The sequence below is a fragment of the Schistocerca serialis genome, chromosome 7, assembly GCF_023864345.2.
Source record: "Schistocerca serialis cubense isolate TAMUIC-IGC-003099 chromosome 7, iqSchSeri2.2, whole genome shotgun sequence".
Taxonomy (NCBI): domain Eukaryota; kingdom Metazoa; phylum Arthropoda; class Insecta; order Orthoptera; family Acrididae; genus Schistocerca; species Schistocerca serialis.
In genome coordinates this window covers 597944550-597965894 of record NC_064644.1, presented here as the reverse complement: position 1 = coordinate 597965894, position 21345 = coordinate 597944550, and the positions used below count along the sequence as shown (strand labels likewise).

General features: G+C 38.9%; 1 protein-coding gene across 2 annotated transcripts in view; it reads right to left on the bottom strand.

Moving 5' to 3' along the window:
• The window catches only part of LOC126412370 (60S ribosomal protein L21), a 28688-nt gene extending 7547 nt beyond the window's left edge, over positions 1 to 21141 (bottom strand). The window contains exons 1-3 of one of the 2 annotated variants that reach the window (XM_050081938.1): positions 21066 to 21141; positions 20708 to 20847; positions 2483 to 2616 (exon numbers count right to left, since the gene is read on the bottom strand). In XM_050081938.1, the coding sequence (XP_049937895.1) occupies positions 2483 to 2616; positions 20708 to 20836 (263 nt within the window). In that variant the 5' untranslated portion in view covers positions 20837 to 20847; positions 21066 to 21141. The other variant, XM_050081939.1, reaches the window with a different exon arrangement.
• Positions 21142 to 21345: the final 204 nt, after the last annotated feature.

The following is a 21345-nucleotide window of genomic DNA, read 5'->3' as shown; positions in this document are numbered from 1 at the left end:
CGCTGGCGTCGGCGTCTGTGGCGGCATCGGTGTAATTGCCTTGTCCGCCCTAGTCGCCCGTTTCCTCTGCTGAGCACCGTTTTAATTAAACTCAATGCTGGTTCCCATGCCCTGCTGAGGTTGTAGCCGCAATCTCGGTTGATGAGTCCATTACTGGTACGAATTTCGATCGCCTCTATAATGATGCTGTCCCAGTATTTAGATGTCTGTGCCACAACCCTGGTATGCTGGTAGTCCATTTTGTGATTTTCGGACAAACAGTGCTCTGCAACTGCCGACTTGTTGGGGTACCCAAGTCAACTGTGCCTCTGATGTTCTCGGCAACGATCTTTGATAATGCGCGCACTGTCTGTCCAATATGTCTTCCCACATTGACAAGGAATCTGGTATATGCCGGCCTTCCGCAAACAGAGATTGTCTTTGACACTTCCCGATAATGCTCGCGTTTTATTTGGTGGGCAAAAGACAGTTACTACTCGGTGTTTCCTCAATATTTTTGCTATTTTCCCCGATAGCGCGCCAGTACATGGTATATAGGTAGTGGCGCTCTCTCTCTCTCCGTGACTTCCTCCATCTCCATACGTTGTGTAGAGGTTGGGGGGGGGGGGGGGGGGGGGCGTGTCTGATCTGCCATTCCGAGTATCTGTTTTTCCAGAATACAGTTCTGAGGTGTTCCAGCTCTTGGGGCAGACTCTCTGCGTCAGAGTGGTGTGTGCCCTGTGCACCAGTGTCTTTAGCACCCCATTCCTCTGCACAGGGTGGTGGCAGCTATCCGCATGCAAATTCATGTCGGTGTGCGTTTTCTTCCCGTACACCCCATGGGCAAAGGTGCCGTCCACTCTTCTTTTGACCATGACGTAATCTTCCTTCTGCTTCAGTCTAAATAGTGAATTTGATGTTCAGATTATGGAGTTCAGGTGTGTAAGGAAGTCGAGGAGCTTGTCCCTTCCATGGGGTCAGATCACGAACATCTCATCCACATAACAAGTAGGTTTCCATTTGGATGATGCCAAAGCTTCCTCCTTGAAGTACTCCATATAGAAATTTGCGACCACAGGTGAGAGTGGGCTCCCCATTGTGACTCCTGTTCGAGCAAGAAATACGCCGGAAGAAACTGAATAATCACTGAGATTGTTCGGAGTGCAAAAAATTGCATCAAGATAGACAATGACCGATCTGAAACTGAAGTCAACTCTGCAGGTCCTACATCAACAATGCCAGAAATGCAGGACATGACAAAAAGAATGCACACCTATTTATATTTGAATTAAAATAGCCAAACAAATACAACGGATTATAGCAACTTCACATCAAACAGCATGTTTCCCTCTCCTCCCACAAAATACTCCATATGGCTGTGCAATGTTCAAAATGTAACCACAAGAGTAAACTTTAGCAGGAAATCTAATTACATATGTGGTGTGTATTTTTTCCGATGTGTGTCAAAGAACAGACAATTTTGAACCCACAGCCATTATGAGTCAATCGACAGATAAAGGAACTGCTGACAGTTTGCACTGATGAAATCAAAGGGGTAAGTTGAAAATTTGTTCTGGACTGGGATTCAAACCCAAGTCTCCTACTTACTAGACAGAGGTGCTGACCAGCCATTCGGACACTGTGGTAATCTGAACTTTACGAGCTTCCCATGTATGCCTCCAATCTGATCCAAATTCTCAACTTATCCGCACAATTTTAATGTAGTGCCTCCTGCCCATTACCTTCAGTACGGCAATAATGAGGATAATGGGCAAGGGGCACTACATTAATTTGGGTCTGACAGGGGGCATGATAGGGTAGCCCATACAGCCCCAGTGACCACTATGTCCAGATGGCATAGTGGTCAGTCCATCTGCTTAGAAAGCAAGAGACCTGTGTTCGAATCCTGGTCAGGCACAAATTTTCAACTTTCACCATTAATTTAATCAATGCCCACTGGCCACTAATGTCATCAAGTCCTTTGTGCCTTGAATATAATTACTCTTCTGTAATAGAATTTGACAAGATCAAAATTACAGTATTTTTACACACACTTTGTTTTAACATGTAATTCTTTTGACATTAAAAAAATATTTTGGTTGCAACAGTTTTATGTTAAACATTCAACACTTAACACAAACCTAAGACACTGAGATGTATAACATGTATAACTTGTTAATGTACTGCCATGAACCATAGGTCTTGAAACACATTCAAACTGAGCACATGGTACTTCCCTGTTATGTATAAGCTGCTGTTATGGAACCAAAAGAAAAAAAGATCAGATAATACCATACCATACAGCAAGGAATAAGTCCGAAAAGATTCAACCTTCAGTGCAAAACTACAAAAAAATTCTGAAATTGTGGCGTTACCAATTTAAGACAATCTTCGATCCCCTGACTGTAAGGGTAACATTCACAAATTTGAATGAGTAATTTGGATAACGCAATAAATACAATATTGTTCATGAAACAAACAACAAAATATTAAAAGTACTCACCTTTTAGGAATAATCTTGCCACGTACTCGCTTATTGACAATAACACCAAGTGCATGGGGTGTCACATTAAAAACGCGGCCAGTTTTGCCATGGTAATACTTGTATGGCATACCTTTCTGCACTGCACCATTTCCCTGAAAATGGAAGACTATAATTAAGAAACAATCATTAACGAATCTCACTCTAGTTTAGCTGGGTATGGACAGTAGGAATTCACTTAACAATTTGGTGAATGAACCAACCATAGTACTAGAAGTGACAAGGGAAGTCAAAAAAATATAATCACGTTGAGCAGATGGCGATTTGAATCAATCTCTTTCGAAATAAATGCCAAATATCATTATACACTACACTATGATATTATATATTCATAAGCTGTGCTGCCTTTCATTTGTATCCAACAATCATCTTTAACATACTAGGTCATTTCATAATGCTATGCCTCATGACAAATCGAGTTACATGTGCTACAGTTTTTATTACTGTGTATACAGACATATCTGTCAACAAGTGTACAAGGATTTGGGGTTGTAGTGAAGTTTTAATATGACTGCTCTGCTTTGACCAGACATCTACATTGGCAATATTTATCAGAAACAAAGGTCATGGTGGGAGACTAATAATGTAGCATTACCCTAAAGATGTCTAACTTTGGTTGGAAGGTCATAGTTTGCCATCAAGTAGGTCAAGTGTAGAAGGCAACAAGAACATTTCTCGTCAAAATCATATCTACATAGTTTCCTATAATTCGTCAAAATTTGCAGTGGTTGCATTGTGATAAATAGTTATCTTGTTGATAGCATCACCGATCAAACAGCACTGTAAAATAATTTTTCCCTGCTTCTGGTTTGAGTATGAAAGCTTTTTCACTCCTCTGGTGATATGTACGCAACCTCGAAAAAGTAACGAAGACTAGTGTTACTTTGATGAAGTGTAGTCTATCCATTCTGCAAAGAGTGAACACACTAAAATCATAGGCATACAGGCCACCAACCAAATAATTCAGAATAGCATTTTTATATACAGGTATCCGACTTCTTCCACTGTAACACAACAAACTGAAAAAAGGGAATCTTTCCCCATACACTGTATCATTTAAACACTCTCTGAAATACGCAAGTATAAACACAAAATCACCAAGTATGGCATGATAGCTTTACAAACTTGAATCTAGGTTGCATAGTGCTTTTGTCAGATAATCAAGAGCACAGAATCAAAATACTGAGTATGAAACAGAATTAACATGGATGCCCCTAAAGTAATAAAGTGTACAGTACCAAGCAAAGAGATGCCCTCACATACCTTTGACAGATATCTTCAGTCAGATAACCCACAAAATTTTAAAAGATGTTTGTCTGCAAACTTCAAACTATGGTTCACTCTTAAGATGCTGGAAACCTCCAGTGTTGTCAGAACGGAAGCAGTTGCTAATGACTGCCACCCTTCAGGTATTTGTATCAAGATTTCCTTTGTCTAATATTCAATGGGCTCACAGATGTATTTTTTGACCCTCACTGAATTCCACAATACACGATTTCTGACAATTGCATGGCCTTTGCCAGGTTCCCTTTTCCTAAATTTCACCTTGTCTATTTCAAAGACAACTCCTAGTCCCCCTAACATTTGCCAAAATTTGCAACAAGTCTCACTGTCTTCGGATAACACATGGAGACCCACATGGCACAGAATTCCCTGAATTTACTGTCCTCCATGAAAGTTCTCGCACTCAAACTATTCTAAGGACCGAGAACTGGCTGAAACCTGAAATAGAAAGCACCGAGATATTTAGCGAGTCATGGAATGTATATCGGAAAGACAGATTAGAAGCCACAGGAGTAGAAGTGTTGACAAAAATGTTTTCTTTATTGAGATCAAAATTGAGTGTGACAATGTAGTCATCTGATCACGTATGACAGGTGTAAGTTAGCTGTCGGATTTTTTACAGGCCACCCAATTCCACTGTGCCAGTTCTAGAGTCATTCAAAGAAAGTCTATGGTCTATAGCACAGAAATACCCAGATCGTGCTTTACTAGTTGGAAGCAACTTTAACCTACCAAGTATAGACTGGGATGTCTATGGAGTCCTTGCAGGAGGTAGACTGTCATACTATGTACTTTCCAACAAATTTTCTGAAAATCATCTTTAGCAGTTAGCTTGGCAGCCCATACACAATGGAAATGTCTTAGACTTGTGGCTACAAGTAGGCCCGACCTTATTGGCCATGTCAGTACAAAAATGGGAATTAGCGATCATGTCATTATAGCAACTACGATTATGAAAGATAATAAATCAGTCAAGAAGGCTAGGAGATAGTTTCTGCTAGATAGGTCAGATAAGCAGTTATTAACGTCTCACTTAGTGAACTGTCTTCACTTAGTTCCAGTAAGATGGATGTAGTGCACTTATGGGAAAAGTTTAAGCACATTCTAAACCATGGTCTGGAGACTTACGTGCCTAGTGAGTGGATAAAGGATGGGAAAGAACCACCATGGTTTAACAACAAAATTTGGCAGTTGCTGAGGAAGCAGAGGCTGTTGCACCCTAGGTTCTAAAGGGGAAGCACAAATGACAAGCAAAGGTTAGTAGAGATTCTTACGTATGTAAAAATATCTATGCACGAAGCATACAACAATGACCATCGTCACACCCTACCAAAAGATCTGGCAGAGGACTCGAGAAAATTCTGGTCGTATGTAAAATCATTAAGTGGATCTAAAGCTTTCATTCAGTCCCTTGCAGTCTGACGTAGCAGCTGAAGATAGCAAAATGAAAAACAAAGTTTTAAATTTCACATTCCACAAATCTTTCACACAGGAGAATCGTACAAACATACCGTCATTTGACAATGGGGCAGACGCTCTTATGGACAACATAGAAATAAGCATACCTGGCACAGAGAAACAACTGAAAGATCAGAAAACAAATAAATCACCAGGTCCAGATGAAATCCAGTTCAATTTTACAAAGAGTACTCTACAGCATTGGCCTCTTACCTGGCTTGCATTTATTGTGAATCACTCACCCAGCACAAAGTCCCTAGCAATTGGAGAAAGCACAGGTGACTCCAATATATAAGAAAGGTAAAAGAACGAATATGCAAAAATTATACGGATCAATATTCCTCAGTGGCGTAGCATGAGGGGAGACACACTTTCTGATTAATGTGCGAAGACATCAGTTTTGTAGGCCGTGCCACACCTTGAGTATTGGTGTATTTGTCTGCTTGAAACTAGACTGCTCTCAGTCTCTGCCTCCATTCCCTTAGTTGGCTGTGTGCACCAGCACTTTAGTGGCATTCTTGGCTCCTCCCCTTCCCCTCTTCTATGAAGGCTTGTACACTGCATGAAAGTGAAGTCACACGGTTTGTGTTCAGTCATTCTTTGTGTGATTTTAGTGCACATTTGTGTTGTGTCGCCAACATGAGTGAGCCAGCAACTGAACACCTTACAGAATTTTTATTAAAAATGCCTTTCCCTACATTAACGTATGAAAAAGTGTGAATTGAAGGACAAATGACCTACTCCTATACGCAGTGTAGTTTTAAGTGAAGCCAAACAAAAACTCACTTTTCATACAGCCTGGTACGAAAAGTATACTTGGCTGACTGTGAATGCAGTTAACAACAGATTACATTGTTATATTAAATGTCTTCTGTTTGGTGGTGATAAGGAATGGTGCAATGAGGACATTTGTACAATAAAGAACTTCGACAGGAAAGCACAAAAGCATCAGATACCACAACTCCACCTGCAGAATGAAGAATCATTTCAGTTATTGGGCAAAAGTAGAATTGAGCATGCCCTTTCTGAAGCTGCTCATCTGACAGCAATAAAATACAAAGAACAAGTTACATCCAACAGGAGAGTATTGGCTTGTCTTATTCCGGCAATTTTATTTCTTTGTAAATAAGAACTAGCCTTTCGTGGCCATCGAGAAGACAAATCCTCCAGCAACAAAGGTAACTACCGTATTTACTTGAATCTAAGCCGCACTTTTTTCTGGTTTTTCTGATCCAAAAAACCGCCTGCGGCTTAGAATCGAGTGGAAAGTAAGCGGAAGTTCTGAAAAATGTTGGTAGGTGCCGCCACAACTAATTTCTGACGTCTAACATATGTAGCACTACACAGGCATGCGTTGCAGACACAAAGATAAATACTGGCGCCAAAACCTCTGCGTCCGCAAAAAGAAAAAAAGAAAGAGAGAGAGAGAGAGAGAGAGAGAGAGAGAGAGAGAGAGAGAGACAGAGACAGAGAGAGAGAGAGAAGCTTTTTTCTCCACCCCAAGTTTTGACCACTGCATTTTCATACACTATCCAACGAAGTAAATACAAATCCCGTATTGTTCATCTTCGAATGTAGCGGAATTTCAATGTACTACGAAAATCCGACTGGCAAGACTGTTTGGGATGTTTCTCAATATGGCCAACTCTACATTCTGAATTATTTCCTACCTGTGAGAAGAGATGGTTGCTAATAGGAACTTATGAATTGTGAACCACATGCAGTATTCTCTTCACCATAAGAATAATATAAATATAAACATTTTGCCATGTATTCTTTCGTGATTGCTGCTCTCATTTAAATCCTGTCTGCCTAATAAACTACGAAACTAGAGTGAGACAACAGCAAAGGGGAAGAATATACATATCATGTCATGTTTATATTCGTATTATTCTTACGCCTAATAGTGTTAGTCAGAAATGAAGCACGGCAATCGACTAGATTTTTAAATCTAAGATTACTCTAATTTCTGTGCAAAATGTAATGTACTAAAGAGGCGTCTGCAAAGATTTTCAAACGAAGAAAATTTTTCGCTAAACTCTCGTTCAGAACATCTTCTATCGTACACAGTCTTATTTGGTTCTTGTTGATCATTATCAAAGAAAGCAACAGTATAAGTAACAACAAATAGCAGTCTCTTGCCATTGTTTCGCTAACGAGATGATTCCTCTCTTTTTTTAAAATATTGTAAACGGTGGTAGCACGCACAAAAGCAAGCCACGCTGCAAGCGGCGACAGGTCGTAAACACTCATTACCAGAATGCGACAAACAATGCATGACACAGTACAGTACTGCATTTTCAGCTTAGAGTGACGTAAACACCTGTAACAAAGAGAGCGGACTCATCAGATCAAAGAAAAATAAGCAATCATTTCAAACCAGACAAAGCATGTGCAAAAGGAAGGGTACCCGTATAAATACGGGCGGAGCGCCCGACGCATAGCAATGGCTACCAGGTAAAGCTTAACTGCTAAGCTTACGATTCGAACCAAACTACTGTAGCTTATCATTCATTCGACCTAATTGTGTCTCATATTACAATGGACCAAATTTGTTTTGATTTGGAGGTGCGGCCTAAAACTTTTCTCTCCCCTTGAATTTCGAGTCTCAAATTTCAGGTGCGGCTTAGATTAGGGAAATTTTTCCCCCCCCCCTTGATTTCGAGTCTCATTTTTCAGGCGTGGTTTAGATTCGAGTGCGGCTAAGATTCGAGTAAATAAGGTATCTGGATTTGTTGGATTTACTAACTCAAGGAGACCAGTTAATCCGAGACCATCTGTCATCTTCAACCTTTAAGGGCACTTCTTCAGATATACAGAACAATGTAATAGAAATGATAACTCTGACAGTTAATGAGAAAACAAAAGCTGATATTCAGAACTGCAATTTCATTTCAGTTCAGGCTGATGAAACAATTAACCGTATAATGCAAGAGTCAAATGAGTATAATATTCAAATACTGTATTGCAGAGAAAATTTAGGAAAGATTTGTTGGATTTTACAATGTTTCTGGAGATAAAACTGCTGAAGGTTTGTCAAACATTATTCATGCAGTATTGAAGGAATGGAATGTGGAAGGAAAAGTGGTTAGTCAAACATACGATGGCATTTAAGTAATGGCAGGCAGAGAAAGAGAACTACAACAATTGGTGAAGCAGTTCTGCCCCTACGCGCCGTTTATTCATTGTTACGCACACCAACTGAATTTGGTACTGTTACATGCCTCCACAGTCATAAGACACGTATGCATGTTTGTAATTGATCTTGCTGCATTCCATTCATTTTTCAGCAAATCATCAAAACAAACTGTATTGCTAACTGAGAAAGGATTTAAACTGCCACATGCAAGCAATACTTGCTGGAAATTTCATTCCAGGGCATTTTCAACAACATCTAGTCACTTCTCAGAGCTATATAGTGTTTTTCGTTGTATAATTGATGATACAAACTCTCAGTGGGACCCAGAATCTTTGACATGTGCTGTGGGAATGAAACGACAGATGGATGATCCTACGTTTGTCTACTTGCTTCGCTTCTACCAATTGTGCTTTGTTTATGTTGATCATTTCTTTAATGTTCTTCAGTCAAAAACTGTCAGTATAACTGGTTGCCACGACGAAATAACTGTTTTGAGAAACTTACGACAATTAAAAAGGGAAACATTTGTTGATGAATGCATTAAATACAGCTTGTGTTTGAATGGCAACTTATCATTCTGTGACAGTCAAAAGACATCTCTGAGGGCACTAACTTACAAGATACTGGATCTGCAAATAGTTCAGATGGAAAGAAGATTTCAAGACTTTCCCCAAATTCAGTTTGTTGAATTTCTGAACGAAAAGTATTTCCCGAATTGTCAAAAATTATTTCCAAAGTTGAAACTGGTTCAGTTATTAGAAGAGTACCCTATTTCAAACAAGAACAACTTGAATTTGAACTGTGTAACATATACGGCGATGAGAAAAAACAATGATTTCCAAGGATCTTCTTGAAGTACATTGTGAACAATGATTTAGACTGTTTATGAAAAAACAACGAAGTTCCTGCACTTGGTTTTGACCCTATCCACAACTACAGCAAGCAGTGGACAAAGAATGAGTACTCCTAAACGAGTGAAGAATTATTTTAGGTATTCAATGTCCACCACCCGGATGTCGTGTTTGAGCATGTTAGCAATAGAAAAGACACTACTTGGTGAGCTATCCAGTGATCAGATCTTTGTAGACAGAGTTACAGACTTATTTGTGGAAAGAAAAGACAGGCGCATGGCACTTGGGTACAAGAAAATATAAGTGCTTCTTCTCTCTCAATGCTGGAGTTCTCCAAAATTGTCATCGTTTCTTGAACAATTGGTGGCAGTAGTAGTAGTAGTAGTAGTAGTAGTAGTAGTAGTAGTAGTTTGATGCATTTTGTTTCATTTGTTTAAATTACTGTTTATAGTTATAATAGAGGGAAACATTCCATGTAGGAAATATACAGGGTGATTCAAAAAGAATACCACAACTTTAAAAATGTGTATTTAATGAAAGAAACATAATATAACCTTCTGTTATGCATCATTACAAAGAGTATTTAAAAAGGTTTTTTTCACTCAAAAACAAGTTCAGAGATGTTCAATATGGCCCCCTCCAGACACTCTAGCAATATCAACCCGATACTCCAACTCGTTCCACACTCTCTGTAGTATATCAGGCGTAACAGTTTGGATAGCTGCTGTTATTTCTCATTTCAAATCATCAATGGTGGCTGGGAGAGGTGGCCGAAACACCATATCCTTAACATACCCCCATAAGAAAAAATCGCAGGGGGTAAGATCAGGGCTTCTTGGAGGCCAGTGATGAAGTGCTCTGTCACGGGCTGCCTGGCGGCCGATCCATCGCCTCGGGTAGTTGACGTTCAGGTTTCATAACTAACCTTTTTCGTAGGACTCTCCATACAGTTGATTGTGGAATTTGCAGCTCTCTGCTAGCTCTGCGAGTCGATTTTCCTGGGCTGCCAACAAATGCTTGCTGGATGTGTGCTACATTTTCATCACTCGTTCTCGGCCGTCCAGAACTTTTCCCCTTGCACAAACACCCATTCTCTGTAAACTGTTTATACCAACATTTAATACACCTATCAGGAGGTTTAACACCATACTTCGTTCGAAATGCACGCTGAACAACTGTGGTTGATTCACTTCTGCCGTACTCAATAACACAAAAAGCTTTCTGTTGAGCGGTCGCCATCTTAGCATCAACTGATGCTGATGCCTAGTCAACAGCGCCTCAAGCAAACAAATGCACAACTAAATGAAACTTTATAGCTCCCTTAATTCGCCGACAGATAGTGCTTAGCTCTGCCTTTTGTCGTTGCAGGGTTTTAAATTCCTAAAGTTGTGGTATTCTTTTTGAATCACCCTGTATATTTAAAAACAAAGATGATGTGACTTACCAAATGAAAGTGCCTGTCATTCAACAACATCTTTGCCTCTGCACTTCTGCCTCGACTGACATCTCTGCCCAAACTCTTTGTCTTTAAATATGTCTGTATATGTGTGGATGGATGTGTGTGTGTGCGCGCGCGCGCGCGAGTGTATACCCGTCCTTTTTTCCCTCTAAGGTAAGTCTTTCCGCTCCCGGGATTGGAATGACTCCTTACCCTCTCCCTTAAAACCCACATCCTTTCGTCTTTCCCTCTTTCCTGATGAGGCAACAGTTTGTTGCGAAAGCTTGAATTTTGTGTGTATGTTTGTGTGTCTGTCGACCTGCCAGCACTTTCATTTGGTAAGTCACATCATCTTTGTTTTTAGATATTTACTGTTTATGGTATTATTTTGTCTCCCTATAACAACTGCACAGTCTCACCAACCTTTACAACCACACTACGCCACTGACATCCCTAACTCCTATTTGCTGCAGAATCCTCTATCATTTTCTCATTTCAAATATAATACACTTTCTTGAGACTAAGAAGCTTATGTCTTCAAATCACTATGGTTTTAGAAAGCATCACTTGTGCGAAACTCAGTTTGCCCTTTCCTCACATGATATATTGAGAACTATGGATAAAGGCCAACAGACAGGTTCCATATTTCTAGATTTCCAGAAAGCATCTGACTTGGCGCCCCATTACGGGCTATTAATGAAGGTATGGGCATATGGAAAAAGTTCAGATATGTGACTCAAAGAGTTCTTAAATAATAGAACCCAGTATATATACGTTTGTTTGCTAGTGATTCTGGGATGTGTGATAAGGTATCGAAGTTGAGTGATTGCGGAAAAATACAAGACGACTTAAGATAAAATTTCCAGTTGGAAATGAATGGCAGCTAGCCCTAAATGTGGAAAAATGTAAAGTTAATGCACATGAGTAGGGAGAACAAACCGTAATGCTCGGATACATTTTTACTAGCGTTCTGCTTGACACAGTCAAGTTGTTTATATATCTAGGCATAACATTGTAAAGTGATATGAGGTGGAACGAGCATGTGAGAACTATGGTAGGGAAGACAAGTGGTCGGCTTCGGTTTATTGGGAGAATTTTAGGAAAGGAGACCGCGTGTAGGATGCTTGATTATAGCTCGAGTGATTGGTATCTGTACCAGGGCAGATTGAAGGGAGACATTAAAGCAATTCAGAGACGGGCTGCTAGATTTGTTAAATTGTAACTTTGAACAACACATGTTACAGAGATGCTTCAGGATCTCAAATGGAAATCCCTGGAGGGAAAGCAACGTTCTTTTCAAGAAACACTATTGAGCAAATTTAGAGAACCAGCATTAGAAGCTGACTGCCAAGCAATTCCATTGTCGCCAACATATTTCACACATAAGCACCACAAAGATATGGGAAATTATGGCTCATGTGGAGGCTTACATACAGTCGCTTTTCCCTCCCTCATTTGAGAGTGGAACAGGAGTGGAAATGACAAGTAGTGGTACAGGGTACCCTCCACCATGCATCATACAGTGGTTTGTAGGGTACCTATGTAGATGTAGACGTCCATGATTTTTTCAGACTCTCATTTGCAAATTACCAAACCAAGTACAGATCTGAGCACTCTTCGTTCGGTAGAAAGTTATATGGTGCGTTGCATAAGGGGCAGTTCATTGCTCATGGTAGTAAGTTGTCTGCACCAACCACAACCATAATTAAGTTTTGCTTTATCTATAACATGGAACTTCACTTAGAAAGCATCTGTGGCTCTTTTTTTTCATTATTGAATTATAATGATACCCGCCTTCGAATAAACACAAATTTCGCACAACACATTAGTGCTCAATAAGGTATCGGCACTGGTCCAACACTAACATGACATTTGATTAAAAAAGAGTGACCACTACTAGGGATATGCTGTAACTGCTTAAAAATTGGGAGTTTCCTGGAACAAATTTATAATCTAGGTTACAACAAAGTTGGCTTCACAAACTGAAGCTGTGCTCCTGGTTTGCTGCCTATCTACATCCTTGCAAATTGTGTCATTTGGGAAAGTAGCTCAATATTCATACCGAGTGGGATTATACATTTCCCCGCTGCGCCACAAGCAAAGAGAAGTCTGTCACCACAATCAAGTTCATTACTTTCACATTAGTTGGTTTCACCAATTCACAAACCATTACCTTCCAACCTAACATACAGGTCGGTCTGTTCCCAAAACCAGAGCTTTTCGTTTCACATTCATTAGCTCCAACTTATAACCAAACTATTACCTTCCCACCTAACGAAGACCTTTGTCATTGCTACAGATTAGTCTGTCACCACAACCAGGCATTTTGTCGTAATTCCGGCTATGCTCTTGTTCCAGTCTAACCACGCCCTCAAAAATAGCAACATGGAAATTGTGATAGTCTGGGTGGGGTGATAAATGTTTCTTGCAAACAATCCTTCAACCACGGCAAGTTAAGCAGCACTCTTACATACCAGCCCAACCACATCCCCGTACATACATTAATAAATGTGTGCATAACAAAAATTCATGTTGTAATTGGCTGACTAGATTGTGTCTGCTGCGCTCTCTATAGTTGGCTGACAGCAGCCATCTTAATTTCAGTGTTTCAGAAGCTAACAGGGTGTATTTGACGGAAATGATACTTATACATTTGTAATTCAAAAAGGCACAGTTTCGCACATTAAACATCTCACATTGTTTGCAGTATGGTTTGTTCTGCTAGTGTCATGAAGTCCACTACTGATACATAAAAATTTTACCAATTCAGATACCCACTCCTTGCAATTACCCGAGAATTTTACAATTAGACAGAGAAAAAAAAATTAACTACTGATATGTGTCATCACATTTGCTTGTGGTAGAATTGATAGTAATTTCACTGTGGAATTACTGAAGATATACTTTCTTTGCCAAAAACTATTGCAGTCGCAAAATTATTCAAAAATTATCACTGATTCCCCAAATTTAACCTCATGTACGAAAACTTGCAGCTTTGAAATTTTGGCTATGAAACCAAAAAAAGTTTAAGATCTAATCCAAATATAACCTTTACACTGCTAAGTGTTCCAAGTTTTAGGTCATTTTAAACCCAGCCAAAACTGGCATAGTCCTTTCATAATTCTTTGCAAATCCCTCCCGCCATCCTTCAATGGAAGACTTTTGAAATCTTGAATTTATGCATAGCCTTGTTCAATTCTAATTGACAAATATGCACAAAAGTTCATTACAATTTGAGATAGTCAGGTGAGGGCCATTGGTAAACTTTACATGGAACAACCAAACTGGTGACACTTATTGGAGCTGGTATGCACTGGACAAATTTTTGGCATTGCCAGGACCAAAAAAGGTGTCATTCATAAATTAAGGAATTTTATCATAATATAGAGGGATGACAGACTAGGAGAGAACAAATTAATTTGCAGGAAAGAATTCTAGACATGATAGCAACAGCAACATCCACATGAAACACACAACAAAGCTCACCCTATTACTTGATTATTACTGGAAAAAAGCACCAACACAGTTGCTCTAATGGCCAACAGATTTGTCCAGCTCAAATTCCTCTTATCTAGTGCATATCTCTCCAACAGGAGGAATATGTGGCACATCTGTTATGACCAGTTATATTATCAGCATGGAAACTGCATTACGACAGCTAATATACAATAATGCATATGTTTAATATCAAATTATCTAACCCACATGAGAGTATGGATTAGCTACAATTGATTGAATCTATTCATACTAATACATGTGGGTACTGACCTGCAACAATTATATGGCAGGGGATGACATACCTGCACAACTGATAACGGAATGCAGAATATCATACTCCAATCTCAAGTTAAATTTTACAATATGTACTTGTTTGCAATATAAAGCACACACTGGCAATGTGTCTCCACATCAAGAAGCAGCTAATGAACAGCTGTTAATGAGAAATGTCATTATGCTGCTAACATGCAAATTAATTGCAACTTGTGGATCACCTATCTTTCATATTATGCTTTTGTCCATTTAGGTTTGCTAAAATAAATGTATTGTGACTGATACCAACTGTTTTCTGACTGTCTTAACTGTGCACAGGCACCTTCGTAATCTTCACACCTTTGCACTGAACACACATTTCGTGCTTTACTGTTTGCTCACCTGCAACACTTTGTGACACCTTTGCTCTCTTTGAGTCCAGAATTACTCTTGCCATTTACCACTTTCCTCATTAACTTCCTATATGGACATTATGATAAATTTGATCTCATTGGTTTTGGTAACATACAATTTTGTCACAAACTGATACTATTTATAAGCCATAAGGTTCAAATGGCTCTGAGCACTATGGGACTTAACAGCTGAGGTCATTAGTCCCCTAGAACTTAGAACTGCTTAAACCTAACTAACCTAAGGACATAACACACATCCATGCCCGAGGCAGGATTCGAACCTGCGACCGTAGCGGTCTCACGGTTCCAGACTGACACGCCTAGAACCGCACGGCCACACCGGCTGGCAAGCCATAAGGAAGAAAATCAATTTTTGACAATTTAATGTAATTGGACAGACAGAAATCCTACTCACCAAGTGGCAGCAGAAAATGCACACAAAAGGTTACACCTATGCAAGCTTTCGGAGCCAGTGGCTCCTTCTTCCAGCAGATGGAGAAGGAAAGCGACTGGAGAGGTTTAGGAAAAGGGGTAGATTTTGGAAAAGTCACCAAGAACTGGGATCAGGGAAGACTTAAAGGACAGAATGAGAACTTTTCGTCCTGTCTTACCAAGTCTCCTCCGACATATTTATCAGCTATATATTGTTAACGCAGGTCAAGTATAATGTTACAGCCTGCGTCAAGTACAAAGATGCTTCCATGCATAGAGGCACAGCGATAAGAAAGTGTGGAGGGGACTACATCTGCACATGCATGGTGGCAGAGTGCAGGCAAACGAAGTCCGTATTGCTGAACTGTGTTGCTGCTGCCTTTGATACATTGTACTATACGTTCAACTCTATAATGGAATAACACATTTTAAAACCGAATTTGATCAGTAATCTACATGAGAGAAATGTTATTTCACATTTTCATGGTGTATCTACTACTCCACAGCAACTGTCCATGTGACGTCAAAAGGTGAGAACAGCTAATGGAGCTTTGTGAAGATGTCAAGCACAACTTCTCAAAACAACAATTGTCTAACAACAAGATCATCAAAAATGGTTTCACTAAGTGCCATTTATTGCAATTTGAGCTACGTACGTAAAACTATATAATACACAGCTAAATTTAAAAAAAAATGGTTGCAATAATTGCCATTTATTGCAATTTGGGCTATATAACTATATAATACAGAGCTAAATAAACTTCAAACTCAAACAAAAATCATTATATTTGTTTGATAACTGCTTGAACTCCTCTACATAATTTTTTAAAATGTGTATAATGCACATATGTGTGTGTGACTCGCTGTAGTTCAGTGTAAATCAGTATGCACAGAAAAAGACTTACTAGCGGCAAAGACTAGCAGGAACAACTATCGTAAAAATTGTCGGTACGTTATTTTTTCCATGTTAAGAGGTATTAGGAGTTTAAGCTAATTCATTTGACATTACAGTGGGAGAACACATTATGAACCACTGAACAAGCAAACAATTAACCATCTTCTATGAATAGCTCAACAGAATGCTAACTGGTATCACAGCTAACCTTCCCTTTCATTTCAACGCATTTTCTAATTCATGCCTCGTAAATGACAGGGGTTTATTTGCCGAAATATTGGAGGTTTTGGAGAATTTATCCAGACGCATTCTTGCGAGCAAATAGAGTATACAACATGCTGGGAAAAGTTTAATTTCTCCTTGTGCAGTATGCTGAAAAATATTGTCTGAGTAATTAATAGGCTACATATTCCCAATCAATAAAAGCCATGAAGTTCTCATGTACTATACAAGCAACTGATATGGTGACAGAAACGATTTTAAACTACGAGTCTTTGAAACCAAGAAAGATTATTACTTTACTTTGTTTCAATATCTACACCGTAATACCACCTGCTATCTGAGTCCATGTCCGAACCATTTGATAGTAAATATAGGATGATAGGTTGAAGGCTTTTATCCATCTTCACCCTCCTGTCAAAGTCTTTTTTCTGAAACTCTTTGGCGTGCTGCACCCAGTGTGACCACACTGAAGAGGGATGCTTTCTATTGCTTCCTGCACAAGCATTTCAGTGTCTATCTTGAATGTTTTGGTTTATTCCCCACATAGCTATGCTGTTGTTGTGGTCTTCAGTCCTGAGACTGGTTTGATGCAGCTCTCCACACTACCCTATCCTGTGCAAGTTTCTTCATCTCCCAGTACTTACTGCAACCTACATCCTTCTGAATCTGCTTAGTGTATTAATCTCTTGGTCTCCCTCTATGATTTTTATCCTTCAATGCTAAATTTGTGATCCCTTGATGCCTCAGAACATGTCCTGCCAACCGGTCCCTTGTCAAGTTGTGCCACAAACTCCTCCCCAATTCTATCCAATAACTCCTCATTAGTTATGTGATCTACCCACCTAAACCTTGGCATTCGTCTTCAGCACCACATTTCAAAAGCCATTCTCTTCTTGTCTAAACTATTTATCGTCCATGTTTCACTTCCATACATGGCTACATGCCATACAAATACTTTCAGAAACGACTTCCTGACATTTAAATCTATACTCAAAGTTAACAAATTTTTCTACTTCAGAAACGCTTTCCCTGCCATTGCCAGTCTACATTTTATATCCTCTCTACTTCGACCATCATCTGTTATTTTGCTCCCCAAATAGCAATCCTACTTTACTGCTTAAGTGTCTCATTTCATAATCTAATTCCCTCAGCATCACCCGACTTAATTCGACTACATTCCATTATCCTCATTTTGCTTTTGTTGATGTTCATCTTATATCCTGCTTTCAAGACACTGTCCATTCCGTTAAACTGCTCTTCCAAGTCCTTTGCTGTCTCTGACAGAATTACAATGTCATTGGCGAACCTCAAAGTTTTTATTTCTTCTCCATGGATTCTAACACCTACTCTGAATTTTTCGTGCACAAATTATTTTTATCGGATTATAAGGACAGTGATATGTAGGCAAACGCAAAACTGTGTGACCACATCCACATGCAAGAAAGTCAAATATGTACATTTTGTTGTGTGACTTTTATAAATTAACAAGTGGCAGGAGGTCTGCACAAATCGGCTTACATTGTCTAGGATATTTTTCAGACAGCACAATATCCCCTTTCCTTGTGCTCATACTTTAGTCTTTTCTCTATAAGAAATGAATATCTGGCATTTTAATTACAACAACTGACTTTGAAACAAGGTATGGGAAGAATTTTCAATGAAGAACTTCTTGAAAGTGACAGCAGTCATTCCCGAATGGTAGTTACTACAACTTTTCATACACCTAAAACCAAATTTACTCTCAGGAATCAAATCCATAGAAGAGCCAGCATGCAGCATAAGTATCTCAGAGCCTTTTTCTATGGGAACTTTGTAACTGCAGTACTATCACTCATTTTCAAATAGGTATCCATGGGTTGATTCCGATTCACCCATGTTTCATTGAAGTTTGAAACCAATGGCTTAAAATTCACTGCATTGATGAATTGCTACATTTGAAGCCAATTTGCTCAGGCATAATTGTAATGAGTTTTTTTGTGATGTCGGGCTTTCCCTTTTGTATACATTTTAAACATGCAGTGCTTCAAAATATCATTGTCAAAACAACCTGTGTGTTGCAGGTTTCTTGAGATTTCTATGCTTTCCATCTGACACTAAAACAAATTTTCCTGAGATTCCTACGGCTCTGAAAATTTTATTTACTAGTCTCCAGAGTTATCTTACTGACCCAATTGTCTGCAGTTCACTCTTGCATTTTCAAAAGTTCAAAAATAGAAGTCTTGCTTTCAGATTCACATTTAAGAAGTTATAAATGGGAGACACAAAACTCGGCTGCTTGTGAAGCATTTACATCTACAATTACTCTGCAATTCACAATTAAATGCCCCGCAAATGTTTCATCAAACCACCCTTACACTATTTCTCTACTGTTCCACTCTACAAGCACACAGGAAAAACAAACACTTTCTGTGCGAGGTCTAATCTCTCATTTTTATTATGGACAATCATTCCTCCCTATGTAGATGGAATTAGCATATCATACCCGTGGAAGCCTCTCCTCATTTCACGATAATACAAAATGAGCTGCCTTTCTTTAAACTTTTTCAATCAATCCTATCTGCTGTGGATCCCACGCCAGATGGCAATATTCCAGAAGAGAGCTGGAAAATTTGGTGTAAGTAGCCTTTATTAGACATGTTGCATTTTCTACGTGTTCTACCAATAAACCATAATCTTTGGTTTGCTACCAATAAACCATAAGCTTTGGTTTGCTTTCCAAACACTATCCATTTCATAGCTGCAATTTAAGTTATCCGTAATTGTAATCCCTAAGTGCTTCGATAAATTTACAACCTTTTGATCTGTGTGTTTTAGCCTATAAACCAAAATTTTAAGGATTCCTTCTAGTCACAGCATCTGCATACAGACAGCTGCCCAGACTGTTTCCTAATTCGTCTATTAGATCAGGAACAGCAAAAGGCCTATGACACTTCTTTCTCAATTTCTCATCAATTACTACATACTGTGACCTTTCTGACAGGAATCCACAAATCCAATCACCCAACTAAGACAATACTTCATAGGCAAGCTAATTAATTAAAGTTGCATGTGAGGAACTTCAAGCTCATTGCCGTCATTTAGAAAACCCAATAAAATGTTTACAGATGCACATTCACAACTACACAGTTATAAAAAAGTATCATCATCATGAATGAATAATTCAGTCACTCTGTGAATTAATCTGCATTGTTGCAAAATTTGGCAATAGTGCAGCATATGGGAGAGAGATTCTCAAAGTCTAGTTTGCAAGACGGGGCTAACCACTTTGAGAGAGAATGAACCTTATTGGCTGCTAGCAGCTAATGGTTGGGGATACACAGAAAACGATAGGGCTGCCTTCCTATACGCCGTGAACTATAATATAGCAAAAGCCCAAACATTAAAAATTCTGAACTTCTCATTTCAAACTCACTCTCATCATGTTGGCAGAGAGAGAGCGTCCAACATGTCCAGTTTCTCAATGTCTAGTATTATTGGCATTTGAACAAGATATGTGTCAATGAATTAATTCCATAAGGAAAAACCATATGTACTTAAAAATCCATGTGTTGTTCCTTTGATGTCAGTGGAGAATGACATACATTGTACCTAGAATAATGGCTGTTGTCTTGTTTACCTTTGTACGGCTTCACGCAATACGTTGTGTGTATCCAAGTCAAAAGAGACACTAATTCAACCAAATAATGCTGTTATACATCAGTTGTCTGGAAAGCCTTGGCATGAGAATATGAACTTAGTGTTAGATTACATGTAACTTGGCACACTTTTCAGGGAATGTCTGGAATGGTGAATTACAGAAGTTACCAATAGCGAGTTGATACCAAATGGTGTCGACCGTAGAAGAAGGAAGTGGAAGACAAGACTATTCAGATGCACTCCCTAAAACCCTTCCAAACTTCAACAGAGAAATGCTACCTTATAATCCACACACAGCAAATAAACTATCGAGTACTTTATCAAAAGGAAATTACACAGCAATGTGAACTGATCTCTCTGCCTGAAGATGAAATTAGGAATACTTCCAGAAATTTTCGTGCAATAATTCTGCAACACACAGAAGTTAACATGTACAGCATAGAATTACTAATATCAAATTTCACATTCATTGCAGTTTAACACTTCCTGTAATAAAAATATTCTGTGAAGCATGTAAGCTCGTTAACATGAGATCACATCTGAAAAACGCGGTGAGGTCTGGACTGTTATCCATACAAACAATGCTTAATACATATCTATTTCTGAAAGAAGACGTTTCGCTAGACTACAAAAACACTTGCTTCTACGTTCTTTCAAACCGTACTCACCTTAATATCAACAATATCTCCTACTTTGTACACTTCCAAATATGTAGATAATGGAATTGTACCATGCCTCCGGAATTTTCGAGAAAACAAATCTCTCGTTCCTCTTCTATAACCCTTAGAGTTCGTCATTGTGGGCTAACCTACGAAATATAAAAGACAATTTTGGTACAAATTTCAATCACGTGGCAAGCAGCACAGCATGTCAACACACTTACGAATAAAAGCGAAGTTTGCTTTACTTAAAATCCGTAAAAATATTTTCTTATATCACTACAAACTAAAATCAACAACACTAAATTAAAAGTTTATGATCTAAAACACATTTTCCAATACCACACAAATTCTTCTCTTTCCATACCTCACCCGTGCCTCCAAAGAACAACGAAACCTCTGTTGAGAAGAGACGCACATTGCATTAGTCTCTCTGAATTTGGTACATACCAGCGAATCAGCGAGAATATTCCAACTTGTATGCAATGATTTTACTATTGTCGTTTTATTTCAAACTTCACCGGGCTAAGCGATAGAGTAGATTATATTTTTTATAATGCTGTACTACCAATAATTTTATAATATTTCAGAATGTAAAGTAAAAATCATCTTTCGCTCCTTCACCGTGATTGCCTAGAAATCGACTC